The 24,895-nt window shown below is 38.5% G+C and overlaps 1 protein-coding gene across 4 annotated transcripts in view; it reads right to left on the minus strand.

The window, feature by feature from the left end:
- Positions 1–18,671, minus strand: part of GRB14 (growth factor receptor bound protein 14) — a 78,159-nt gene extending 59,488 nt beyond the window's left edge. The window contains exons 1-2 of one of the 4 annotated variants that reach the window (XM_070731655.1): positions 18,170–18,671; positions 15,831–15,963 (exon numbers count right to left, since the gene is read on the minus strand). In XM_070731655.1, coding sequence (XP_070587756.1) covers positions 15,831–15,963; positions 18,170–18,345 — 309 coding nt within the window. In that variant the 5' untranslated portion in view covers positions 18,346–18,671. The remainder of the gene's footprint in view (positions 1–15,830; positions 15,964–18,169) is intronic. The other 3 variants (XM_070731658.1, XM_070731656.1, XM_070731657.1) reach the window with 3 other exon arrangements.
- Between the last annotated feature and the right edge of the window lie 6,224 nt (positions 18,672–24,895).

Raw genomic sequence — 24,895 nt, forward strand, 5'->3', positions numbered from 1 at the left:
CCTGGCATGAGGTTGCCTCCCGAAGCTTCTGGATGCGGAAAGGCAAAAGGGGGTGCTTCACCCCAGCCGGATCAACTCAACTTCAGCCAAACCGAGGAGTCACCACAGTGAAGGAAAGGCACTGGCTACAAAGCAAGCGAGCGAGAGGAGAGCCCTTCAGCATGGGAAGGAAGAGGAAGCAGGTAGCAACAGTAGCATCTTTTGGTCAAAGGAGAGGGAGGAGTTTTGGATTTTTTTGATTCACCTCACCTCACCTTCTTCCTTCGGCAGCGTTTGTCCTCCTCCTCTTCTTCCTCCTCCTCCCACAAAATTCCGAGCTTTTATTTCTTTCTTAATGGGTTTGCATACATTATTTGCTTTTATATTGATTCCTATGTGAAAAATTGCTTCTACTTACAAACCTTTCTACTTAAGAACCTGGTCACGAAACGAATTAAGTTCTTAAGTACAAGTACCACTGTACTCTTTGAGTAGTAGAACCTTCACTGATTTGGAGACTTAGTGAAATGTCTAACTTTACCACCCTTATAAACCAGCCCTAATACTAACAATCCAGAAACCGTTTTGAAATCCTTAGCACTTGGGATTAAGCAGCAGGACACAATCTTATCCTTTTCATAAGAACTTGAATTGCTTTCAGCAAGTCAGGCAGGTTAAAATATTTATTTCATATGAGCAAAGCTCATTATATATTGAAAACTCATTGCCATTCTAGAAATAACATTTCTTTCATACCTCAGCTTTTTTGAACAGTCATGGATTGGATTTGATAATCATAGTATATAGAATAGAATAGAATAGAATTTTATTGGCCAAGTGTGATTGGACACACAAGGAATTTGTCTTGGTGCATATGCTCTCAACGTACATAAAATAAAATATACATTTGTCAAGAATCATGTGGTACAACACTTAATGATTGTCATAGGGGTCAAATAAGCAATGAAGAAGCAATATTAATAAAAATCTTAGGATATACGCAACAAGTTACAGTCATACAGTATAAGGGAACTTCAAATGTATGTTGGAAATGTGGGCAATGCCAAGGGTCATTTTATCATGCTTGGTTGACATGGAAAAAGGCAGGAAAAATTGGGTTGAAATATATACACCAATACAAGGAATTTTAAAGTTAAGATTCAACTGAAACCAGAACTTTTCTTGTTGTGATCAATGGGCAGACAAAAGCAGTGGGTTGCTTCCGGATTGGCCCGGTTATAGGAACTGGTAGCGCCAGCAGCAGGAGGCTCCTCCCACCTACCCGGGATGCTTCTACGTGCACGCAAAATGGTAGCAAAGGGTTTTAGAACCCACTACTGACAGACAACTAGGAAAGAGTTTATTTGTATGTATGCTCATTACTGTGAGACTACAGGTAGTCCTTGATTTACAACAGTTCATTTAGCGACTGTTCAAAGTTACAACAGCACTAAAAAAGTGAGTTATGACCATCTTTCTAACATTTAAACATTTAAATATGTTAAAGGGTTAAATAAGGTCCAGGAGGGAAGTGTTTTTAATAGGAAAGTGAACACAAGAACAAGGGGACACAATCTGAAGTTAGTTGGGGGAAAGATCAAAAGCAACGTGAGAAAATATTATTTTACTGAAAGAGTAGTAGATCCTTGGAACAAACTTCCAGCAGACGTGGCTGGTAAATCCACAGTAACTGAATTTAAACATGCCTGGGATAAACATATCCATCCTAAGATAAAATACAGGAAATAGTATAAGGGCAGACTAGATGGATCATGAGGTCTTTTTCTGCCGTCAGTCTTCTATGTTTCTATGTTTCTATTCCCATGATCATGTGATCAAAATTCAGGTGCTTATAGCAGTTGGCTTATATTTATTATTGTTGCTATATCCCAAAGTCATGTGATCACTTTTTGTGAGCTTCTGACAAGCAAAGTCAATGGAGAAGCCAGATTCATTTAACAACCGGATTACTAATTTGTCAATTGCAGTGTTTCATTTAACAATTAAGGCAAGAAAAGTTGTAAAATGGAGCAAAACTCACTTTACAAATGTCTCACTTAACAACAGAAATCTTGGCTCAATTGTGGTTGTAAATAGAGGACTACCTATATTATATGTACAAAAATTGGAAAGACTTTGATACGCGCACAATGGAAGAATGTTTGGTGAAGATGGCAAAATTAACTTGTTTGCTTTTTAAAGGAAGATAAATGTTATATTTATTAGTGACTGGAAACCTCTTATGGACTTTTTGCTGAAAAAAGGAAAAAATGAACTTGTGATGTATAGGTTTAAGGATTAGAAAGGAGAGTTTATATATTAAAAAACTGATATAATCTTACACAAAATGGTTTTACACATGGTATTTATATCTGCTGTCAAACAACTTGTAAACATCTACTTTATAAAGTAGAATGAGGCTATCAACAATTTACAATGGATAGACATGACTGTATAAACAGATCAGACAGTATACATCCAAATATTAAGATCCTAGGGAACATGCCCTCGTGTCCTATCTAATCTTCCTAAATGAACCAGATATTTCACAAGGAGACTGATGCTGATTTAGACAGGTTTCTGGTCTGATTCAACATTGTTATTTTAATGGCTGTAAAAGTGATAGGAAGGACTTTAACAAAGTTCCTATTGCCTTCCCTCAATTTAATTATAGGCACAAATTCGGTAGATTTATTTATTTTTCTTTTGTAAGAACTAAAGTAGGAGCCTTGGGTTTAACCTTGGTGTTCTGCTCAAAAACACATCCTAAAGTTCTGTTCCCAGGTCTATTTGTCCCGGACCACAAATCGTTCATTTTAGGTACTTATATTTGGTCTTTTTGAAAGCTTTTTTCACTTGGAAACAAGTTTGAACATTTCTGCACACAATGAAATGAAAATTGAAATGAAAAAAAATTAATGCTTATTGGTTTATTTTGCTGATAAAATGTGCCCCTCCCCATTTTTGTGAAATGTTTTTCAATTTATAGATAGTTTTGCCTGCAAAATGCGTTCTATTTTAGTAAACTTGGTGTGGGATTGGTAGCTTGAACATTTCTGAACATAATGATATGAAAATTGAGCTGGAAAAAATGATGCTTATTTGTTTATTTTGCACATAAAAGTCCCCCCCCACTGTTTTCAATTATTTCAATTTATATAACAATTATGCTGTTAATTTCAAAATTACATACTTGTTTTTAGTAAAATGGATTTCTTTCATAAAATTAGTTGTCTGGCTATCATGTGCTTGATTTTCAAAAGGATATTCCAAATATTTCTAGCCAAATATATATAAAAAGTTAAAATAATGGCACACAGCAAGGCCGAGGGGGGTGGCCCTTTTGTGACCAAAATAAACAAATAAGCATCATTTTTTCAGTTCATTTCTACTTTTTGTATGATCAGGAATGTTCAATTTAGTATATCAAAACTTTTGGGGGGAAATTCCTTAGAGATTTGTAGCCTAAAAAATATAAACTGACACAAAATGCTGAAAAAATTGGGGGGGGGATTTTTGATCAAAATAAAAATATAAGCATCAATTTTTTTCAGTTCAATTTTCATATCATTACGTTCAGAAATGTTCAAACTAGTTTCCCAGTGAAAACAGTTTCCAAAAAGACCTAAGTTAAGTACCTAAAAGAATTTTTTGTTTCAGGTCAAATAGACCCGGGAACAGTACAAGTGTAGGTAAAATTTTGCCCAGAAAAAAGTTAGCCCCCACCTCCAAAAATATTTTTATGATGATCAGCAATGTTAAATTGACTAAATCAATGTCTAAGATATTAAAAATATTTTGGATTTGGAGCCTAAAAATTTTTAAAGTGAAAATGGTTGTAAGCAGCTGGGGGGGGGGGGCGCCTTATTTCTGATTTTAAAAAACCAATAAGCATCATTTCTTTCAGTTCATTTATATTTTTCTTATGTTCAGAAATGTTCAAACTATCAATCCCACACCAACTTTAGTAAAATTGAATGCATTTTACAGCCTAAACTATCTATAAACTGAAAAAAAGTTCACAAAAAGGGGGGACTGCCTTTTATGATCAAAATAAACCAATAAGCTTTTCAGTTCAATTTTCATATCATTGTGTGCAGAAATGTTCATACTACTTTCCAAGTGAAAAAGTTTTCAAATTGACCAAACATAAGCACTTCAAATGAAGAATTTTTGATCTGGGTCAGGGTGACCTGGGAACAGAACTTTAGGGACTTTTTTTTCAGCAAGAAAGAAGCCTCCCACCCCCCAAAAAAATTATCATAGAGAGAATCCCTGAAATGATGCAAAGTCATGAAATTTCAAGCTTCAGATATGCAGGGAAAATTTTTTACAGGGGCTCAAACTTTGATTTTGGGTCTCACAGACCCGAACATAACAGCAGGGTTAAAAGGCTATATAAAAGTTTTCAAGGCCCCAAGATTATGTGGGAAGACTGAGAATACAAAACCTCCATCAGATTCAAGCTTTCCCATGTTGGTGCTCCATGTAAGTTTTGGATTAACTTTCCTCCATACCAGCTGAGAATATGGGCCACTGTAATGGAACAAGAAGGCCCCATTTTATATAAACAGAACACAAAATGAATCATTCATTTTTAGTATTCAACCTTAAGGCATTGTGTATACAGAATACTTCTCCAAAAATACAAGTTTTTAATATTTCCATGTTTTTTTCCTGCTCAAATATGTATGTATGCAAATGTATGTATGCAAATATATGCAAATATGTATGTATGCAAATGTATGCAAATATGTATGTATGCCTTAGAGCAGGTGTGTCAAACTCGTGGCCTGCAGGTTAATTCATGCACTTGCCACGCCCACACCCGGTTTAGCAAAGGGGGGGGGGGAATCCAATATGTGACACCACTGTGATGACACGAGTTTGGCACTCCTGCCTTGGAGATTTTTACTATGGTAGTTACAACAGAGCAATGAAAAAAGTCTTATTACCGGTTTCAAAGTTCTGGCATTCCCCCCACCATCACCCCACCGTCACATGACTGCATTCTGGGCACTCTGCAACTGCTCTGCATATTTGGCCATTTGCAGAGCCATGCAGTCACATAACTGTGTTTTACAATGGTTGGCCAGAAACCAGCATTACCTGCAAACAAGCAAACAATATTAATGACCACGGCATTCACTTATTGACCGTAGAAGCACTTACAACCACAGCAGTCGCTTAACAACTGCTTGAGGTCATATGACCTGCTTTATGATGGTTATGATGATGGTTGCCAGGCTCAATTACAATAATAAGTCAAGGATGACCTGTATGTTAATTATACAGTATCTGTATTACAAATCATTAACTGGACTATGACTGATGTCTTGAGCAATGTAGCAAATTTATAGGCAAAACAGATCAACTCTTATTTACCAATTGCACAGTTGCCTTCCAACTAACCCCTCCGGCGAAAATAAGCAAACACAAACAGTGTAAGAAATTAATCCAACTCCTAATATCATTGGACAGTTATCAGATGCAGCTTTTTAAACTTCACATAGAACCTACCTGAATATTCCGCCATTTCAATGATAAAGATCAGCCGCAATCTTAAAATGGAAATACAGCATTTTTTTAAAGGGAAAAAAAATGTTACACTGAGACTTGTAAATAGTTTTGGTGACAAATGCCATTTTATAAAGGATGTACTAACATAAAAATAAGTTTAAAGATTATTTCAAAAACTCATGTCCTCCATTGATATTAAGACAATCCACCAACACATTCTGTATCACACACCTCGGTCACTTCCTGGAGGAGACAGCCCCTCCCAAGTCTGTGCCACTGAGCTTTTCTTCCCACCTGCCACTTCAACTCTTCCCTACAGTTCTGTATACTGTGTTACACCTAACTTCACAAAAGCATATGTTTTCATGACAGACATATTCCCTCCCTCACTCCAAATTTCAGTCACCCATCCTTCTTAGCAAAACTGCTGGAGAAATCACAGGCAAGGTTGCTCTTCTTCCACACAAGTTCATCTTGGTTGTTGGCAGCTAAAGTTCCTTGTCCAAATGACTGGCAAAAGAAAGATGAATGTCTGAAGAATCAGTTCTCAAGTCAGCCAGACCTCACAAAGGGCCATTGGAAAGAGATAACTTGGAGGGCAATAAAATGCACGCTGTTTATTTGGATATACTTCTTCAGAAAGCCAATTAAGGATTGTCCAAATAGAACTGACCAATGGCAAGTTAATCAGACGTTGGAGAGCAGACAAAGGAAGGCTGCAATCCCTGCCCTTGAAAACACATTACGACTCTTTGCTTTATTGTGTTAAAAGAAACAACTTTTAACTTAGAGAGATAATTCAGTCAAAGCCCGTTTCTCTCAGCTGTGCCTTCATCTACCAAGCAAGAAATTGCATCAGATTTCTCTCTTCCTCCTCTCCCCAAAAAAGATAGACCTCTTTCCCTTATTTGAAAGGAAAGACAAGTATCTGAAATCTTACATTATTGCAAGCAGCAACTTTTAAACAAGATGTAAAATCCAACCTAGTCAAGTCAGGAAATATTCAAAATCAAGACTGCTAATGCACGTCAAAAATTGATGCTGGATTGGTCCAGGGAAGCTAATGCAGCCTTCAAATCAAACGGCACTTTACTTTTTGACTAGGATACAAGATGAAACTGCAAGTAGACTCCGCCTTGTTCTGAGTTAAGGTCAACTGAGGATAACTTCTTGCCATGTGAAACAGTAGAAGGCTAAACTGAACCAGCTGCATCAGCAAAAGTCCAGAACTGCTTTTATTTTCTTGTTTAACAGCTGCTGCACAGTTCATGCAAATATATAAGGGTGAAGCAAGTTGCATGTGTATGCCCATACACAAACACACACTTATATTAAAAATTAAAATTAAATTTATTAAATTTCTATGTCGCCCAACTTCCAAAGGACTCCGGGCAGCTTAGCAATAGAATAAAATATTAAAAACATCTTAAGCATTAAAACAATTAAAACCCATACATATCCATGGCCGGATCTCGCCGATTATAACTGCAAGTTCAATGACCCCAGGCCTGAAGGAGTTACGAACCGGCGTTCGGAGACTGCTGGGAAGCCGCGCTGCTGTTTTAAAAGGTGACAGCCGGGCGGCGGGGCTTCCCAGAAGCCTCCCGAACGCCGGTTCGTAACTCGAACAAAGTTCGTAAGAAGAGGCAAAATTTTGCTGAACCCCGGGTTCGGTTCGGGAGGTTGCTGGGAAGCCCCCCAGGCCGGTTGCGACCTTTTAAAACACCCACGCCGCTTCACAGCTGTCTCCCGAAGCCGAACGCTAAAGCCGAATTTCCGCGTTCAGCTTCGGGAGACAGCTGCGAAGCGGCGCTGGTGTTTTAAAAGGTCGCAGCCGGCCTGGGTGGCTTGCCAGCACCACCCCCCCTGAACCCGGGTTCGGGGTTCGGGGTGTGCTGGCAAGCCCCCCAGGCCGGCTGCAGCCTTTTAAAACACCCACGCCGCTTCACAGCTGTCTCCTGAAGCCGAACGTTAAAAAAGCCGAACTTCCGTGTTCGGCTTCGGGAGACAGCTGCGAAGCGGCGCGGGTGTTTTAAAAGGTCGCAGCCGGCCTGGGGGGCTTGCCAGCACCCCCCCGAACGGGGGGGTGCTGGCAAGCCCCCCAGGCCGGCTGTCATCTTTTAAAACACCCGCGCCGCTTTGCAGCAGTCGCCAAAAGCCGTTTTTTTGCGGGGGGTTTTTTGGTTGCACGGATTAATTGACTTTACATTGTTTCCTATGGGAAACAATGTTTCGTCTTACGAACCTTTCATCTTACGAACCTCCTCCTTGCACCAATTAAGTTTGTATCATGAGGTATTACTGTATATCCCAAATAATATATTTATATATAGATTGTTCTGAGTTCGGGTTTTGCCCCGTGTAATATTTTGAATGTCTATGCATATACATATACATATATATATATACACATTCACATATCTCTTCCCTTAATTTCTTAAAATTACTTTGGCATGTAGAATTACCCCCAGTAATTCATGCCAGAACTATCTTATTTTCTTCAAATAGCTGGGCAGGCAGCCAGTGGAATGCAGTTCAATGACCATGAATGATAGACAAAGGAGAACAATGTGCATCTGAGTTACTTTAGTTAACAAAATTGAAGTATTAAACGCTAATCAGTTATGGAAAAAATGGCAACTGGTCACATTGCTTACTTCTTAATACGGGAGCCTTAACATGCCAGAGCATGTCTGGTTATTGCTGCTGCAGCTTATCCTTTCTTTGTGGCAAATCTTCAGGAGATCAAGGTCCTCAGATTTTCAAGAGGACCAGTTAAAAGCTCTAATGCCATACAATTTTCATGCAGCAAAGCCATGTACAAGAAGAAATGATTTCCCAAATGAAACAAACCCAGCAAACAAAAGCTTCCAGAGAGGAAATCTCAACTTTTCTTCAAACCTTTGCACTCTTGCCCAATATTTACAAATAGCCTCTGATATTTTATAGCTCAGGGACCAGGACAGAAATCCCTTTCATTTTATTTCCATTTTATTAATATAGTTAATATAATCTCATAAGGTATTTAATAAATGTTCCTTTCTATCACATTACTCATTGCTATACAATACCTATGGGACTCTTCTGCCTCATATATCCCAGCAGCCGGTTAGGTCCCACAGAGTTGGCCCTCTCCAGGTCCCGTCAACCAGGCAATGCCATCTGGCGGGGCCTAGGGGAAGAGCCTTCTCTCTCTGTGGCAGCTCTGACCCTCTGGAATCAACTCCCCCCAGAGATTCGTATTTCCCCCACTCTCCCGTAAGGCATTGGAAATGCATCTCTGCCAACGGGATTGGGGCTACTGAAACTTTAACATCTACCCCTGGCCCATGAGTGAAGAATGATAACATGAATGGGAATGATTGGTTCTTAAATATTTAGGGATTATAGAGTATAACTTATGTTTCATAGCTATTTGTTTTATTATTGAGATTTTAGTGTATTTTAATATTAGATTTCTTTATACAGTAGTACCTCTAGATACAAGTTTAATTCGTTCCAGAACGGAGCTCGTTTGTCGATCAGCTTGTATCTGAAACAAATGGCTTTAGACTTTGTTTTTCCCCGGGGAGATAACCAGAAGCAAGAATTCATGCGCCACCTAGTGGAAGCTCGGCTCATATCCCAAATTTGAGCTCGGGTATGGAACAGAAATTTCGCTCCCATCGTGGCTCGTATCTTGGAATACTCGCATATGGAGCAGCTCGTATCTAGAGGTACTACTATATTTTGTACTTGTCTACCGCAAGCCGCCCTAGGTCCCAGGAGAAGGGTGGCATAGAAATCTGAATAAACAAACAAACAACTTTTGGACACTGGAGGGAGGAGCATTAGTAGTCCTGCAATTTTAGTTGTGTATTTCTGGTCTATTTAATTGCATTATCTTTAATTAACATCCCTGAAGCTTTTGGACATTAGTTTATTAATGTTCAGTAATGAACATCCCAGCTCCCTAAACTGAAACCAGAGCTTTGACAATCTTGATCTTTTGATGCAGTGACATCACAGCAGCTCAGCCAATCAGCTAGCATGCAACATTTTTACCTCACAGTTCATTATGCAGGCGTTTTCTGCCTGCTTCCTATTGTATGCAGCCTGCATGTAAAAAAAGTAAAACTAATTTGTGATAAAAAATACATAAAGGAAGACAACCTGATGTGATTATGACTTCCACTCTCATAGGTGTCCCTATTACTTTCACTTTGAACTAAAAGATCTATATTTCTTAAAACAAATTTGCTCTCTTCAGTGAACAAACAAACCACATGCCACAGCTCTGGATATGTGACAATGCTGTTGATAAGGGTTATTGTGGTGTAATTATTTATTTAAGGTCATTCTTCCCCAAAATTCCTGAGGCAATTATTTATTTCCCCCCCCCCAGCTCTTCTTGTCTTTCCGAGCTGAAGTGATCTTTATCTAACAGCAATTGGATTCTTTCTTCAAGGCATCTCTGTACTCCTCTACCCAGAAATATTTCCTCAAATAATCCTCTCTTCACTTCCTCAAAGGCAATCTCCTCAGCTTCCTATTTTCTGTAAAAAGTAAATGTCACTTAAGTGAATGGACTGTGTAGACAATTGTTAAATATATAAATAAACATTTTAAAGTATTTGCAGAAAAAAAACCCAACACCTAATACCCTCAATTGACTTGCAACCTTATAAAGAATTACATTGATTCCAGATGGAAAGGGAACCATGAAGAACCCCTAAAGACTTTTTGCTTCTATAGATTATATTTCCGAATTTTGCCATATTAAAAATTAAAACTGGCACATTTGTAGCCACTAGCACTTTTCACAATTGTTTGAAGGGATCTTAACGTTGCTTTATTTCTCAACATAGACTGGCAAAATATTTTGATTTCACAGACTCTTGAGATGGTTTTGGGAGATCCCCCTGGGGCCTCAGGACCACACTTTTAAGAAACACTGCTCTAGTATAATGTTCACTTTCAAATGTAAGTAATGTAATATGAAGAAAAGTAATAAGTAAAGGGATTGCTACTTTATTCAGTCCTCCAGCCTATGTTATCAGACTATGCATAAAAATAATTTTAAAAATGAAAAAAAAATTCTATGCTGACATTTTTTAAAATAAATTTATTTTATGCACTGAACTTGTGTGAAGGAATAAAAGAAAATTAATTTTCATTTTTAAAAAAAAATAGTTTGGGGTTACAAGTCAGAGAAATCTGCTTATGTTTAAACATATGTAACTTTCTAATTTTAATTCAGTGGTAACAGAAGCATATACCATGTGTGCCCAACAGCATTCTTATTTAGGCTCTATAGTATATATTAATGGGAAGGCTATTTTTCAAACATAGGTCATAAATTGGCAGATTTGAGAATGAAAGACAATCTCTCAGAAAGAGAACAAAATGGAATATGCTGTAAAAAAATGCACAACTGATTGATGAGCCATGAAGAGTAGCTTTTTTGTGAGATTGCAGGATGCAACTTGTCCTTGTTATTATTTTTGCTTCATTCATCAGTTGTTATTGGGATTGCATTTCAACTACTAAAAGTGGAACAGACATGCCCTAAAATCCAATCCAGAGTATATTATATGCATCTGAGTTGTTTTTGTAGCATGACTTTTCTATTCTAGGCAGATTAGTTTGGCAGGCTTACTGATTTGAGAGTCAACTGTAGTGACCTCACTACTGCGGTGATCCCACCAGCATTCCCTTCTTTCTTGAAATAAATGGCAATAAATGAAATGAATAAAATGAAATAAACATTTTAATTCTGGAAGCTCTGGAATGGTATGATAATCTAAAAGCAAAAAATAGCTACCGACAAGGCGATTTGGTAGAATCTTTCTATTAAAAATATAACACATAAATATGTAAAGAATGACTATATATACTCAACCATCACAAATATAGAAGCAGGAATATAAATTATTTACTACATTTAGTTAAATGAAAACAGGAGTCTGTAGGAGCCTTTTAAGTGAAAAAAAAACTGTACAAGGTCCTCCCCCTTTTCAGGCAATTCTCTTTGTAATTGCAGTGGTATGAAGAAAGAGAAGAAAACACAAATACAGTATATCAGATATTTATGTCTTTACACTTCTGCCTCAGACATTTTTGGAGGAATATATGAAAAAAGCTGCCTAACATGCATAGGTATTTCTTACCATATAGAATCCTAAGTAAAAATATAGCATATTAAATCACAGTGGATTCCATAATTGTATAGTACCTACACAGTATGCATCCTCTTCCTTCAACAAACTGCAACTTACTGGATTCATATGATATGTTTATAATGAGAACCCGGATTGTGGGGGCAATATGCTGGCTCTGTTAAAAAGTGCTATTGCTAACATGTTGTAAGCTGCCCTGAGTCTAAGGAGAAGGGCGGCATAAAAATCAAATAAAGAAAGAAAGAAAGAAATAATGCAAACCCTAGTTTCTCAATCAAATTGTGAGGTTCACATAATACACTAATCTTAGTGCAATGTATGAACCCCACTACAAGGTTTTTTCCTCTTTCATGATTATAAAACCGAAGGAAAAAAGATTTAATAAGGTTACGGTTGTGTATTATCACCATAGCCTGAAAACTAAACATTTCTGCAAGCAAAGGGATCATCAGGATGTTATTGAAAACTCTTGCCCTAAGCACACTTTCCAAAATGTTATATTATTTTTTTAATGGTTCTTGGTGTTACTTATTCCCAATTTCAGAAGTAAGTATCTCCTAACTCTTCAAAATACAGTGATACCTTGTCTTACGAACTTAATTCATTCCGTGATGTGGTTCATAAGCAGAAAGGTTTGTAAGGTGAAACAATGTTTCCCATAGGAATCAATGTAAAAGCAAATAATGCGTGCAAACCCATTAGGAAAATCCAAACTTTAAGGCTTAAAAAAAAGTGGCGGGCGGACAAAGTGAAGGCTAACAGAGTGGAGACAGACTGCGAGGAGAAGCAAGGAATGGAGGTCCTACCGAAGGATAATGCTGCCCCAAATTGTTCCCAAAATCACCCCTCCAGACGCTTCCTACGACGCCCCAAATCGCTCCAAAAATCACCCCTTCAAATGCTTCCTACATGCCCCAATTCGCTCCCAAAATCACCCTTCCAAAACCTTTCTACGTTGCCCCAAATCACTCCAAACATCACCCCTCCAAAAGCTTCACAATAACTGTGTTATTTTAAAATATGCAGTTATGAAGTAACACTTTAACAATAAGTTCTACGTAGTTTATGTATGATGCAGACATTATTAGATAATTGATTATTGTCTATATACAACTAAATTCTACCCATAATTTGGGACAACACCATTATCTTTCTGTACTTTCAGATAACAAGGTAACAATGCTAAATAAGACTACATTCAAATTAAGCAAATTGAGGTTCTGCTAAATATCATTTTCCCACACAAAGGGCAAAGTGTAAAGATAAAAATGGGCTGAAGGTGAAATAGCTCATGAAAATTCACTTGTCCAGCAGTGATTTTAAAAAGTTCTTGCTGGCTCCCCTAGAATTGTTTTAAAGCACTAGCTTCACATAAAAGGGCCACCCTCCCTGTCAAGTTTAAGAAATAAAAATCATGGCGGAAAGACAGACATGTGGACTTTAATTCTACTTCCTTTATACCCAACTGTAAGGATGAGGTCTGCAGTGAGGTTGGGATTGCGATTGGGAGGAAGTATCCCTTTGAGAATTGGGAGTAGACTAGGCAAGAAACCTTGGAAAGAGTCACTGTCAAAAGGACCCATAGGTTCCTCAGAGCTTTCCAGAGACATTCAAGCGCTGCCAGTGGAGCAGCAATTGCTCTTTCATATTGCAAGCAAGGCCCAGAATACCTAAGCAGCTGTTGAGAGAGATCAGACATGGTTGGTCAGGAACTGTCATGCAACTAAAAACTGCTTTGAGTTGAATTGGAGTCCTGGTCATTTCATGGGCATATAGAGTTTTCTTGTCAATATTATGCAAGTCATTTTCCATTAATTTCAAGGTTAAAATAAGAAACAATCTGCCTGGGAATAAAATATGCAGTAAGATGTCTGTTATATGGACAATTAGTAAAAAGTAGGGCTGAAGTTTGCTTACCAGTGTTCCTACAAGAAACAGATTTATTTTGCTTAATGCAGTCAAGTTATTTACAAGCTGTGAATATCTAAAATCAGATAAATACAGAAAAAATGTAGCGAAAGAATAAAATGTCCCTGGGCTTTATATACCCTTGAGTTTTATTTGGCCCCTTCCAATCATGTTCAAGGAAGTTAATTTGCCTTGAACTATTTCTGTAGAGAAGTCATTTCTAGCTTAACTTTGACCAAAACAAGATTTATCATGCCAGTGTACATTTTCATTCCATTTATTCAATTTAAAGTTCTTGTGTTTCCCAAATACGTAACACTCCAACACAAATATAATCAGAACAGAATAACAGAATAACAGAATTGGAAGGGACTTTGGAGGTCTTCTAGTCCAACTCAAGCAGAAAACTCTGTACCATTTTTTGACAAATGGAAAGAAATAAATCCTTTCATTTATTATGATGTTTCTCTATCTGAAAGCTTCTAAAATTTTAATGAGAAGATTATCCATCAAACACAAATTTATATTTTTATAATCAATGATAAAGCTCAACAACTAGCATTTGTACATGAAACACAGCTATGGGAACCACTGCTAAATTAATTCTTTAGTTCCTGAAGGCCTTGTAAATCTGAGAGTGTCTTAGAAGCAGGCTACTCTCCCCAAGTATCTCCAATGATTCAAAAATCCCAGATTCTATGTATGTGGATATGTGCAAGCTGTAGTCCTTTATATGAGTCATACACAGAGTTTAGTTAAGGAAGTATTTACTGAATAAGCAAAAGATGATACAGTTCCCATGGCTGTTATGATGCTAAGCATGCCAGAAGATAAGTATAGCTTCCAAATTGTCTTTGCTCAAATGAAAGTTGCGTACAGTATTTATTTCCTAGTTTTGTGACTGTACAAAGAAGAATCACAAACTTATATCTGAATCCATGGGAGCCAGTTTATATAGGACATTCCCCTGTTCAATGCATTCACCGGAATCCATATGCTGCATTTTATAAGATGTGAACAAAGTCTTAGTTATTAAGGTCTAGCCCTCTAAGTAAGCATACAAAGGATTATACTGCAGATGCAGTATCTTACCAAAGTTCCCAAACTCAGGGGGGTTTTATTCCATGCATCCTTCCTTGCAGGACAGACCATTCTTGTCTCTCATTTTTTAAAACCATATCCAATACTTAAGAGGGTATGAAACTTAGGGTACTGATTATCCCTAATTAGACCTCTGGTTCATTTGGCCCCATGCTGCCAACACTGACTGGCAACACACTAAAAAATTCAACAATTCAATTCAACAAAAGTCTTTTCAACCCAAATTGAAAATATCAGGGATTGAACTTGTGTTGGGCTGCAGTTTTCTTCCTTTTTTATCCCATGGTTGTTACACTTAGTCAAGAACTGTTGATTTTGGGTTTTACAGATTAGATTGATATATCTTTATAGAAATGATTGGTTCATACTATTATGGTAAAGCAAAAATTTGTTTTATAGTGATTTGTTGTTAAGGTCTTATTCTACTGTAGCAGAGAGAGTCGGAAGTCAATCTTTCTTTTCTTTTTCTTCCCCTATCGTTTCTCACTTTCTTTCTTTCCCTCTTTCCCTTCCCACTCATTGTCCTTATTTGCTTTGTATTTTATAATATCTTATAGCTTAATATTCAATATGGTTTGTCAAAAAAGAAAACCTCTGTTCATACGAGACTTTCAGGAAAAAAAACCCCATTAAATCCAGGATTAGAATTAATATTTACCAACCACCCTTGTCCACCTGCAAATTGAACTTGTTGTAGATTGTATTAGATTTCAATTGCCCTTGTCACATACATAATCGTATTTTGGATCATTTCAATATGCCTTGTACTCATATACATTAATAAAGGTTAGGACAAACATAGGGTAGAACACAACTTTGTTTCCAGTTTTTCAAGTGTGAAAAAGCCCAGGCTTTGAGCATCTACTTTGAACAATTTGGTGCAACAATATGGACCCCAGATTGGGTGTCCATGTTTACGATAGATAAGATGTCTGAATATGTTTATACGGTAGAATTAAAATTTCTAGATCATTAACATAAAGGATTCTATCTTGAAATAGCTGACAATAAAAGGAATCAGTAGAAGAAAATACTAGGTTTAATTGCACAGAACACAGTTGAAAGGTTTTGAGGTAAAAACACTGAATCTGATAGGAATTGCAAAGAATAAACCTATTTATCTTCATAGTTTGGCTATCAGAATTTTTTTTCAAAAATGCTTACCTGTTTTACCCTGGGATTTGCCTTAGGCAACAGACTGGCTGACAGAACTGATGTAAATGGAGAAATGCAAAGTTCAGGAAAAGGATTTGGTATGGCTGGGATTTCTGGCATATTGAACTCTGCCTTTTTTGTCCTATATTGAAGAGAGATCATGTATTATTCATATAAACATAATTAGTTATGTTTAGTTTATAACATAAACATATATTCAGTTCAAACATACAAGTATTAGTTAAACATACAAAAACTGCAACGTGGAAGTGCACAGACTTTATAAGATGTTAAATATTCTTACATTAAACCAATACTGCTGCTCCATTTTCCCCATTGCTAAAGCACATTTTGAACTGCAATGATTTTTAATAATGTTCCTTAATTATGTGGGAAATAATTATTGATCTTTCTCAATTCTTAAAAAAAATTACATGGTAAATTGGATGAAAGCAGGGTGTTTTTACTTCTAGACAACTGACTTATTAAGATCACAACTATGCTGCTTGTTCTCATAAATTCTTCCTTCGAGGTGAATCACACCATGGTTCACGCAAGGCCTTCAATTGCAATCTGTCTAGGTTCACTTGAGTAAATCCATTTAAATTCAGCGGGAGTTAAAGCTATAGGAGTGTATATTAAATGCAATGTCAATCCTCATATGAAAGATCAACAATGTTGGCACACTTCAAAGTTATAATGTATTTCAAAAGTCATTTTTGTAACCTAAACTGTATTGTTCTAGATTCCTTTGCAATGAAGATTTTAGAAAAAATTGTAGATGTGTAGATAATTTTAGAAGAAATTATCTACACATATTAGCATTGGGAATTATCAGCACTATAAATACTGGGTTGATTCTACTTCATGGATATTAATGACCTTCAATTATGTATACAGAGTTTCTGGATAACAATGTATATTTTGCACTATCCAAAGAAATTTCCTTTAAAAGAATTTTCATAATGCAGCAGAAATATTCAAGCTACTTTCCCATATTTAGGTATTAATAATGCTAACATTTTGTACAAATATACATTTTGTTGAATGCTCTTTTTAAATTTTACAATCCACTAGCAGGATCAAAAATGCAGTACCTATATGCATCATTCCAATAAATCATAATAAAGTTATAAATGGAATAGTGGCATTTCATTTCACTCCAAGAGTTCTCGTTTACAAATTCTGCCAATTATTTCCTGTTCATAAAGTCTTGGTTATAGCAAACAGAGCTCTCAATTATGTCAAATTAAGATTTTTTTAAAAAAATCCAGAGACCATGGCAACAACATGTTCAGGCCACACCTTGTATGTTTAAAGGATTAAAATATATATATTTATAGGTCCTTGAAATACCTATAATTAAAAAATATATAATACTCTCTTTTTTATAATCTTCTACTGATTGCACAGAACATTTGTCAGCATTACATTTCCACCATCTACTGTATCTCAGCTTTGCCTAGCTGGCACCTTCCAGAGGAATCTGATTTCAGCTCCCATCATCCACAACCAAGTTGGGGGTTTTGATTCTAATGTGGCAATTCTGAAGACAACCTGGGTATTTAAACTGGCCACCTAGAAAAACCATTGTTTGAAACAGAATAATGACCTGAAGGATTTTCTTTTGGAGTTGGGTTCTTGGGTGGATGAACAGAGGAGGGGATGTGCACAGACATGGCATGTGTGAAGTTTTCTCTGCTGTGTAGGTGTTTCTGTGTGTGCTGATACAGAGATAGGGAGGGAGGGAAACAGAGAGAGATGCTTCTCCTCAGAAGTGCCTTCAACAGGAGCATCAGCCTTTTAAGCTTCTGCAAACCCAGGGGTGCAAAATGCTCATTCAAGCCTACACCCACTTTCTTTTCCTTGCAACCTCTGGCTCTGCAATTCTTTCTCCTTTCACACCAAGTGCCAAAAGAGTGCGGGCAAATCCCCCCCCCCCAAAAAAAGTACTGAACTATCAAAAAAACTCTTAGGACAGTTTTGTTGCCTTGCTTTAAAAGAGGAGACTCTTTTTTTAAATTATTTTAAGAAAGACACACCTCTGATACACTTCCAATAAAGAGAGTTAGCCTGGTCCCCATCCAAACCTTTGGCCCTGAACTAGCAAACGCCCCGCCCCACTAAAGCCCTCCAAAGCAACCTGGTTGAATAGCCTCTTTGGGGAAAGCTGGGTCCTTGCAGTGTTTCCCAGTCCCCTCTTACAATTTTACCCTGAGGTACACTGTCCCTGAACATGGAGGGTTCATTGGGATTATCCAGCTCTCCCTCCGACATGCTTGGCAGACCCCGGCCTTCTTCTTTTCCCCTCCTCTTCCTCCCTCGCCTTGCAAACGGGAAGGCTTTACCTGTCCTCTCGGGCGAGCTGGGCCGAGATCCCCGGAGCCGGCGGAGTCACCCAGGCGATTTCTCCCACGCTGCTCCCTCCCTCGCTGCCGGCGGGGCAGAGTCTTCGACTGCGCTCGGCTGCCGCCGCCACCACCCCGCCCGCCGGGCTCTGCAAACCGGGCAGAGAAGCGGCCATCCTCGTCCTTAAAAAAGCCGGCTGCGGGGCTCTTTTTTTTTCTTTTAAAGGCACATCCCTCCGCGGGCAGCCACGATCACGGGGGGCCGCAGAGCCCCAGCCAGCCAAACCAGGCACACACCTTCCCTTTCTGCCCGGCTTGCCCGGCCCCACGTGCGGCGTTTAGCAAGAAGGGGAGGAGCCGGAGGGAAAAGCCGTCAAGGTAACTCCGGGCGGGCATTCCCCCGGAGGGCGGGCTTTGCGAAGCGGGGAGCCGGGTAAAAGTGGGCTTGGCCGGCTCCCTCAGCGGGGGCTTCCACAACCCTCGTCCGTCCCATCCTCTTCCCAAATGGTGCTGGGCGTGAGGTGGCCTTCTCAGGGAGGCCGGTCGCCGATGCGCATTCCCACCCCCTCCACGCCCCATTCCGAGGAACGCCGCTTCGCCTTTCCTCACAGCTCTTCCTCACATTTTCTTTGCCTTTACAGTACTTTTTCCCCTCAGTATTGTCTGAATACTGGCTCTTAAAAAGTGGGAGAAGGATTCACGCGTGTGTCAGAGCCAAATTACCTGCTGGGATAGGAAAGCCCGCGTTTATCTCTACAGGGTGGGCTGAGGAAGAGGGGGGAATGAGGGGGACCCTTAAGTGCTTTGCTCTGAATTTTATAAAAATAAAAATAAAAAAAATATTCAGAATATAAACTTGCGTGGATTTTGAAGAGGGGAAGAAAAAAACCTGGTGCCCCAGCACTGCATAATAAAGTAACCCCTTAAAGAACTATCTAAAACAATTAAAACCAACAGTTTTAAAACCAGCAGAACACCTCTTTTCTGGTAAAGAAGAGGGTGAGGAGGTTTTGTTTTGTTTGAGTACAGTTAAATCTATTTTGTTGGTTATGCTTGTCATACAATCTTGCACTTTACTTGTGACAGTATGGAAGTGGTTTCACACTGCTTTCATTTTAAAAGAATCTTCTTGTAATGTATTGGGATTTCTGATCTGTTTTTTAGTTGGTCAGATCCTATTGGGCTTTTTGAGATTAGCCATCATTTTTGCTTTAAACTCCTTCAATTTGTCCTAAAGTTCTGTAGTATTAGATGATTCTCATTGATTCTCATCTTTTCCTTCTCCATGACATGCTGTGCTAACTGTATGTGAAAAAGTACCTCTGCTACAAGCTGTATGATTACTTCCTATTAAGCCTTGATTTGCTTAAACAGAGTTTATTAAATGAGCTGAGATTAGCACAAGTAAATTCAAACCAAAACCCAACATGGCTTATTGATTTGGAAATGTGAATCTAGCATTATCCTACAGAAGCCACTAAACTTTAGGAAAAAGCTGAACTTGAAGATCTTTCAGTCTTCATTTATATCAGTATCTTTTAAACTTGGAGATTTTAAGCATGATGGTTGAGGAATTCTTGAAGTTGGAAGTCCACAATCTTAAAGTTGTCTAGTTTACCCTTAGATTATCCATGGTTGGACCTATCCAGATTCCTAAGAGGTCAGTACAAGTGCACTAGAATGCCTTCCGTCCCTTGTCCTATTGCTCTCCTATATATCCTATACCTTTCTTCTATTCCTATATCTCTTCTTCTATTCTTTCATTGATATGTTCTATTACTATATCTTCTTTTCTATTATTTCTTAAATATATTTTACTATGAGTATCTCCTCTATAACCTTCATCATGTATTTTACTGTGTGTATCGGACAAAATAAATAAATAAATAAAATAAAATAAGTTTGAAAAACATTAGGGTGAAGGGAGTAGAGACTAACCTGTGATGTGATCTGTGTACAGTGGAGAATTTGTTAAAAACAGCCATCAAAAGGACCATCCGTGATTTTAAACCAGCTTCTTTTGTTGCCATGACTGCATTTTTTGTGGTTTTGACTTGAATACAGTACATTTGTAACTCAAACCTATTCAAAACCCAACAGTTTATTTGAACAAAATGGTATGCCAAATTTGGCTGAACATGTGCAAACTATTTAAAAGACTTATGCAACATGCTATAACCCTTGATGGGCTCACCCATCCTGCAAAACCATGGTTAATCCACCATAGGAATTTGCAGACAACACTCAGGCAAACTAGCATGTAATATGAATTATGCTAAGGATTTATTTCACTCAGGATTGTTGATTAAACCACTTGGTTTAATCACCTATGTCAAACCCCAAATGATGGTTTGTAGACCATAGTGACAGCATTACACCATGATTTAAAACAGCCATTTTATAATCAGACCACTGGCCCATTTACCCTAATATTTTTGCGACTTCCAATTCAACAAGGTTTCATGCTTAACTGGAAATGCCTGGAAAATGTTTTATGGAAAGTCAAACTCTGCCCTCTGCCCTGAGCTAGTTCTATGTTAATTTAACATTTGGTAGTCAATAAGCATATTTTCCAGCAGTTCTAATTAAATTTAATCATAGGAAATTTAGTATTTAATTATTTTTGATGAGTTAGTCCAAATTCTCAACTATGTATACTGCAGCCCTTAGGTTTGTTACAATAAGATTAAAATAGGATTTCTGTATCAAATGTAAAAGTTATTGCTACTGTTTGGCTATGCCACAGAGAACTGTGTTAATTGTAGGATTTTAGGTACTCAGCGGTAGGCAGCAATAGCTTCCAGGTGTTTTCTACATTAATTGCTAGGAGGCACAGCTGTCCTAAACCTGGCAAGTAATTCTGAAGCTTTTTAATATTGGAAAAGGTCCCATGGGTTGATATTCCCCTTTTCTATGAACTGCACCATTCCAATTTCAGGTTACACACCTATAGCTTTAAATCCCACTGAATTTAAATGGATCTGAAAAATAAGCAATGTCTTTATCTCCTGAATGGGAGTTTCCAATTGCCATCTTTGCCTACACATCATCTTCTATAAGGAAGCCAGTCCAGGTTTTCAGGGTTCTGACTGAAACAAGGGTTTTGGTCCTTGGCTGATTATTCAAAAAAATAAAAATAAAATCAAGCTAAGAGGGGAGGCCTTGAAGAGAAACTTAGCAGGCCCTCTGCCTGTACATTTTCACTGGTTACACTGATTACCATCACCTTAATTTATGCCTAAAGCAAATATTGTTTGGCATTAAAAATGTTCAAGAGCAACAAATCAAGTAAACCAAAGACAGACAAAGGGGGAAAAAAAACCTACTGATTCTCTAGTCTAGTGTACCTCCTCTTATTTCAAGAAAGAATCCAGTCAACAATTTGCTTCTTTGTGATAAGTTGAAAAGGCCAAAGGGCATTCGCATGGCTTTTAGGACTTATTCTACAGCTGTGCTGATTGCCTTATAACAATAGAAGTTGTTGAGCCAAAGATGGTGCTTGTCCAAATCCCTTAGACTAAAAAAGGAAAGAAAGGCCAGATGGCAAAGTTGCCACAAGAGCTGCTAAAGATTTCAAACTGAAGCTTGTGGGTTGGGGAATCATATGCATGTCAGGAGCCACCCTCCCACATTCAGGATTTTTTTTTAAAGGTAGATTTAAATTTACCATTTAAATAACAGGATTGGAATGGAGCTATAGAGACTACTTCACAATTACTCACACTATTTAACATCTTCTGCCTTTTATAATCCGAAAGTGATTTCCCGAGAAGATAAATCTGGGCCCATGCCAAAGCTTTAGGGTGGATTACGTTATAAGACTATGTACAGAGGTGATTTAAGTTAGATGTGTCTTTTTTGTACATCACCAGCGACCGATTAGGTCCCACAGAGTGGGCCTTCTCCGGGTCCCGTCAACTAAACAATGTCGGTTGGCGGGCCCCAGGGGAAGAGCCTTCTCTGTGGCGGCACCGGCTCTCTGGAACCAACTCCCCCCGGAGATTAGAACTACCCCTACTCTTCCTGCCTTCCGTAAACTCCTTAAAACCCACCTTTGCCGTCAGGCATGGGGAAATTAAACATCTCCCCCTGGGCACGTTTAATTTATACATGGTATGCTTGTGTGTGTGTCTGTTAGTATATGGGGTTTTTTAAATCTTTAAATATTTTAATTAATTGGATTATTTATGATTTGTTTCACTTGTTGTGAGCCGCCCCGAGTCTTCGGAGAGGGGCGGCATACAAATCCAAATAATAAATAAATAAATAAATAAATTTTTCCATATCAAACGTTAGCAGTTCTTATCGACAGTGAGAAATGCAATGTATTGCCATGTAAAACTGGCCATCTGAGAAGATATCCAACAAACAACATTAAATAAATATCTCTTGTAAACTGAGTCCAACTTGTATATTTTGTATTTGTATTTATTAGATTTGTATGCCGCCCCTCTCCGAAGACTCGGGGCGGCTAACAACAATAAAAAAGACAATGTGAACAAATCTAATATTAAAAATAATCTTAAAAAACCCAATTTAAAGAACCAATCTTACATACAAGCATACCATGTATAAATTCTATAAGCCTAGGGGGAAGGGAAAATTTCAATTCCCCCATGCCTGACGACAGAGATGTCTTTTAAGGAGCTTGCGAAAGGCAAGGAGGGTGGGGGCAACTCTGATATCTGGGGGGAGCTGGTTCCAGAGGGTCGGGGCCGCCACAGAGAAGGCTCTTCTGGGTCCCGCCAAACGACATTGTTTAGCCGATGGGACCCGGAGAAAGTCAACTCTTGGGACCTAACCGGTCGCTGGGATTCGTGCGGCAGAAGGCGGTCTCGGAGATATTCTGATCCGGTGCCATGAAGGGCTTTATAGATCATAACCAACACTTTGAATTGTGACTGGAAATTGATTGGCAACCAATGCAGACTGCGGAGTGTTGGTGTAACATGGGCATACCTTGTTATATATATTAGATCAGTGAAGGGCTGCTCATCTTTGGTGCTAGTGGCGCACCCTCTGAAACGGGTGCGGGCACAAGCAGGTGTCGGTGTGAGATTCGGCTTCTGTGCATGCGCCACAAGTGAAATATCATGTGAGAATACTTGTGTGTGCGAGATTTTGCCTATTTTCAGCAATTTCTTTGCTTCTGTGCATGCGCAGAAGCAAAACAATTGCTGAAAATAGGTGAAATATGCACATGAGTATCCTTGTGTGAGATTTCACTTGCGGCGCATGCGCAGAAGCCAAATCTCACGCAGGAGCATGTGCGCACACGTTGGGGATGCCCAGCTGAATGCACAATGTGATTTTCACTACCACACTGTTGTGCAGTGTCAGGTGCAGCCAGTGATGGGCTACCAAAATTTTTACTACCACACTGTGGGTGTGGCTTATGCATTTTGTTTCAACATCTTTCAGTGCAAATTGGATGCTCTGGGGTGGAGCTCCAAATTTTGCTACCAGAACTGCATTCCTGACCGTTCCTGAGCCCATCACTGGGTGCAGCCCAACACTGATTTATATCTTGAAAAAGATAAAAACTATCTACATGACCTATAAGATAGGCAGGTAATTCTACAAAGACAGGAAGCATGAGAGAGGTTTTATTCGTTGCTTCCCAATGTGCTTTCACTTATATAGCAGAATTTAGATATTTTTGGTGCTAAATCCCATATGGGAAGAATATTTGGTTAGAGAGAATGATTAAAAACTGAAGGAACACACATCTGAACAAGTATGGACCTGCGATTCCAAAAGTTTGGTAGCTTCATATATACAAGATCTCATCTGTGAAGAAGAGAATTGAAATAATGAGAAGATTTCTGGAAGAGATTTTGAAAAGAACAACATCAAGATATGCATAAATTAAATACCTTTGTAAAAAACAACACAGTTTCTTCCCCAATCTCCAGAATAGAAAACTTGAGGAGGGGGACTGTCCAGAACTGGTTTTTCCTAATTGCTGAGACTCCACCTACATTCCACCTAAGATCATGCATTGTAGCGCATTGTTTCCCAACCTTGGCCACTTGAAGATATTTGGACTTCAACTCCCAGAATTCCCCAGCCAGTAAATGCTGGCTGGGGAATTCTGGGAGTTGAAGTCCAAATATCTTCAAGTGGCCAAGGTTGGGAAACACTGTTGTAGCGGATGCCCCCCTTCAAGAATGACATTGCATGAAAATGTTGACATAGAAAAGTATGGAAGACGTGCGTCATTTTCATTTATTTTTATAGGAGAGTGTGGTTGTGAAAGAACAAGGAGAAGTACACAACCCCTTTGTTTTGGAAGCAAAGCCCAGATTTCAAGTTCTTCATTCCTTCTCAGCCAGACATTCTAGAGCAGGCGTCCCAAACTTGGCAACTTTAAGACTTGTGGACTTGACATCATAGCTGGCTGGAGAATTCTGGAAGTTGAAGTCCACAAGTCTTAAAGTTGCCAAGTTTGAAGACCTCTGTTCTAGAGCTATGAGTCTCCTTCGCTGATTCACTTCTCAGCCATCCATCCAGCTGAAGAATGAAAGGAGGTCTGATGGAAGCAAGGGGTAGTGCTACAATCAAGGAGTGGACCATGAAGATGGAAGAACTTGCAGAAAAAACCAATATGACTTGTTTTATTAGAGCAGAAAGAACTATTTTTATTACAGACTGGAAGCCTTTTATGGACCTTTTTTTTGCTGAAAATGGATAAAAATGAACTAGTGATTTCTGGATTTATTGATT

The sequence above is a fragment of the Erythrolamprus reginae genome, chromosome 1, assembly GCF_031021105.1.
Source record: "Erythrolamprus reginae isolate rEryReg1 chromosome 1, rEryReg1.hap1, whole genome shotgun sequence".
NCBI classification, from domain to species: Eukaryota; Metazoa; Chordata; class Lepidosauria; order Squamata; family Dipsadidae; genus Erythrolamprus; species Erythrolamprus reginae.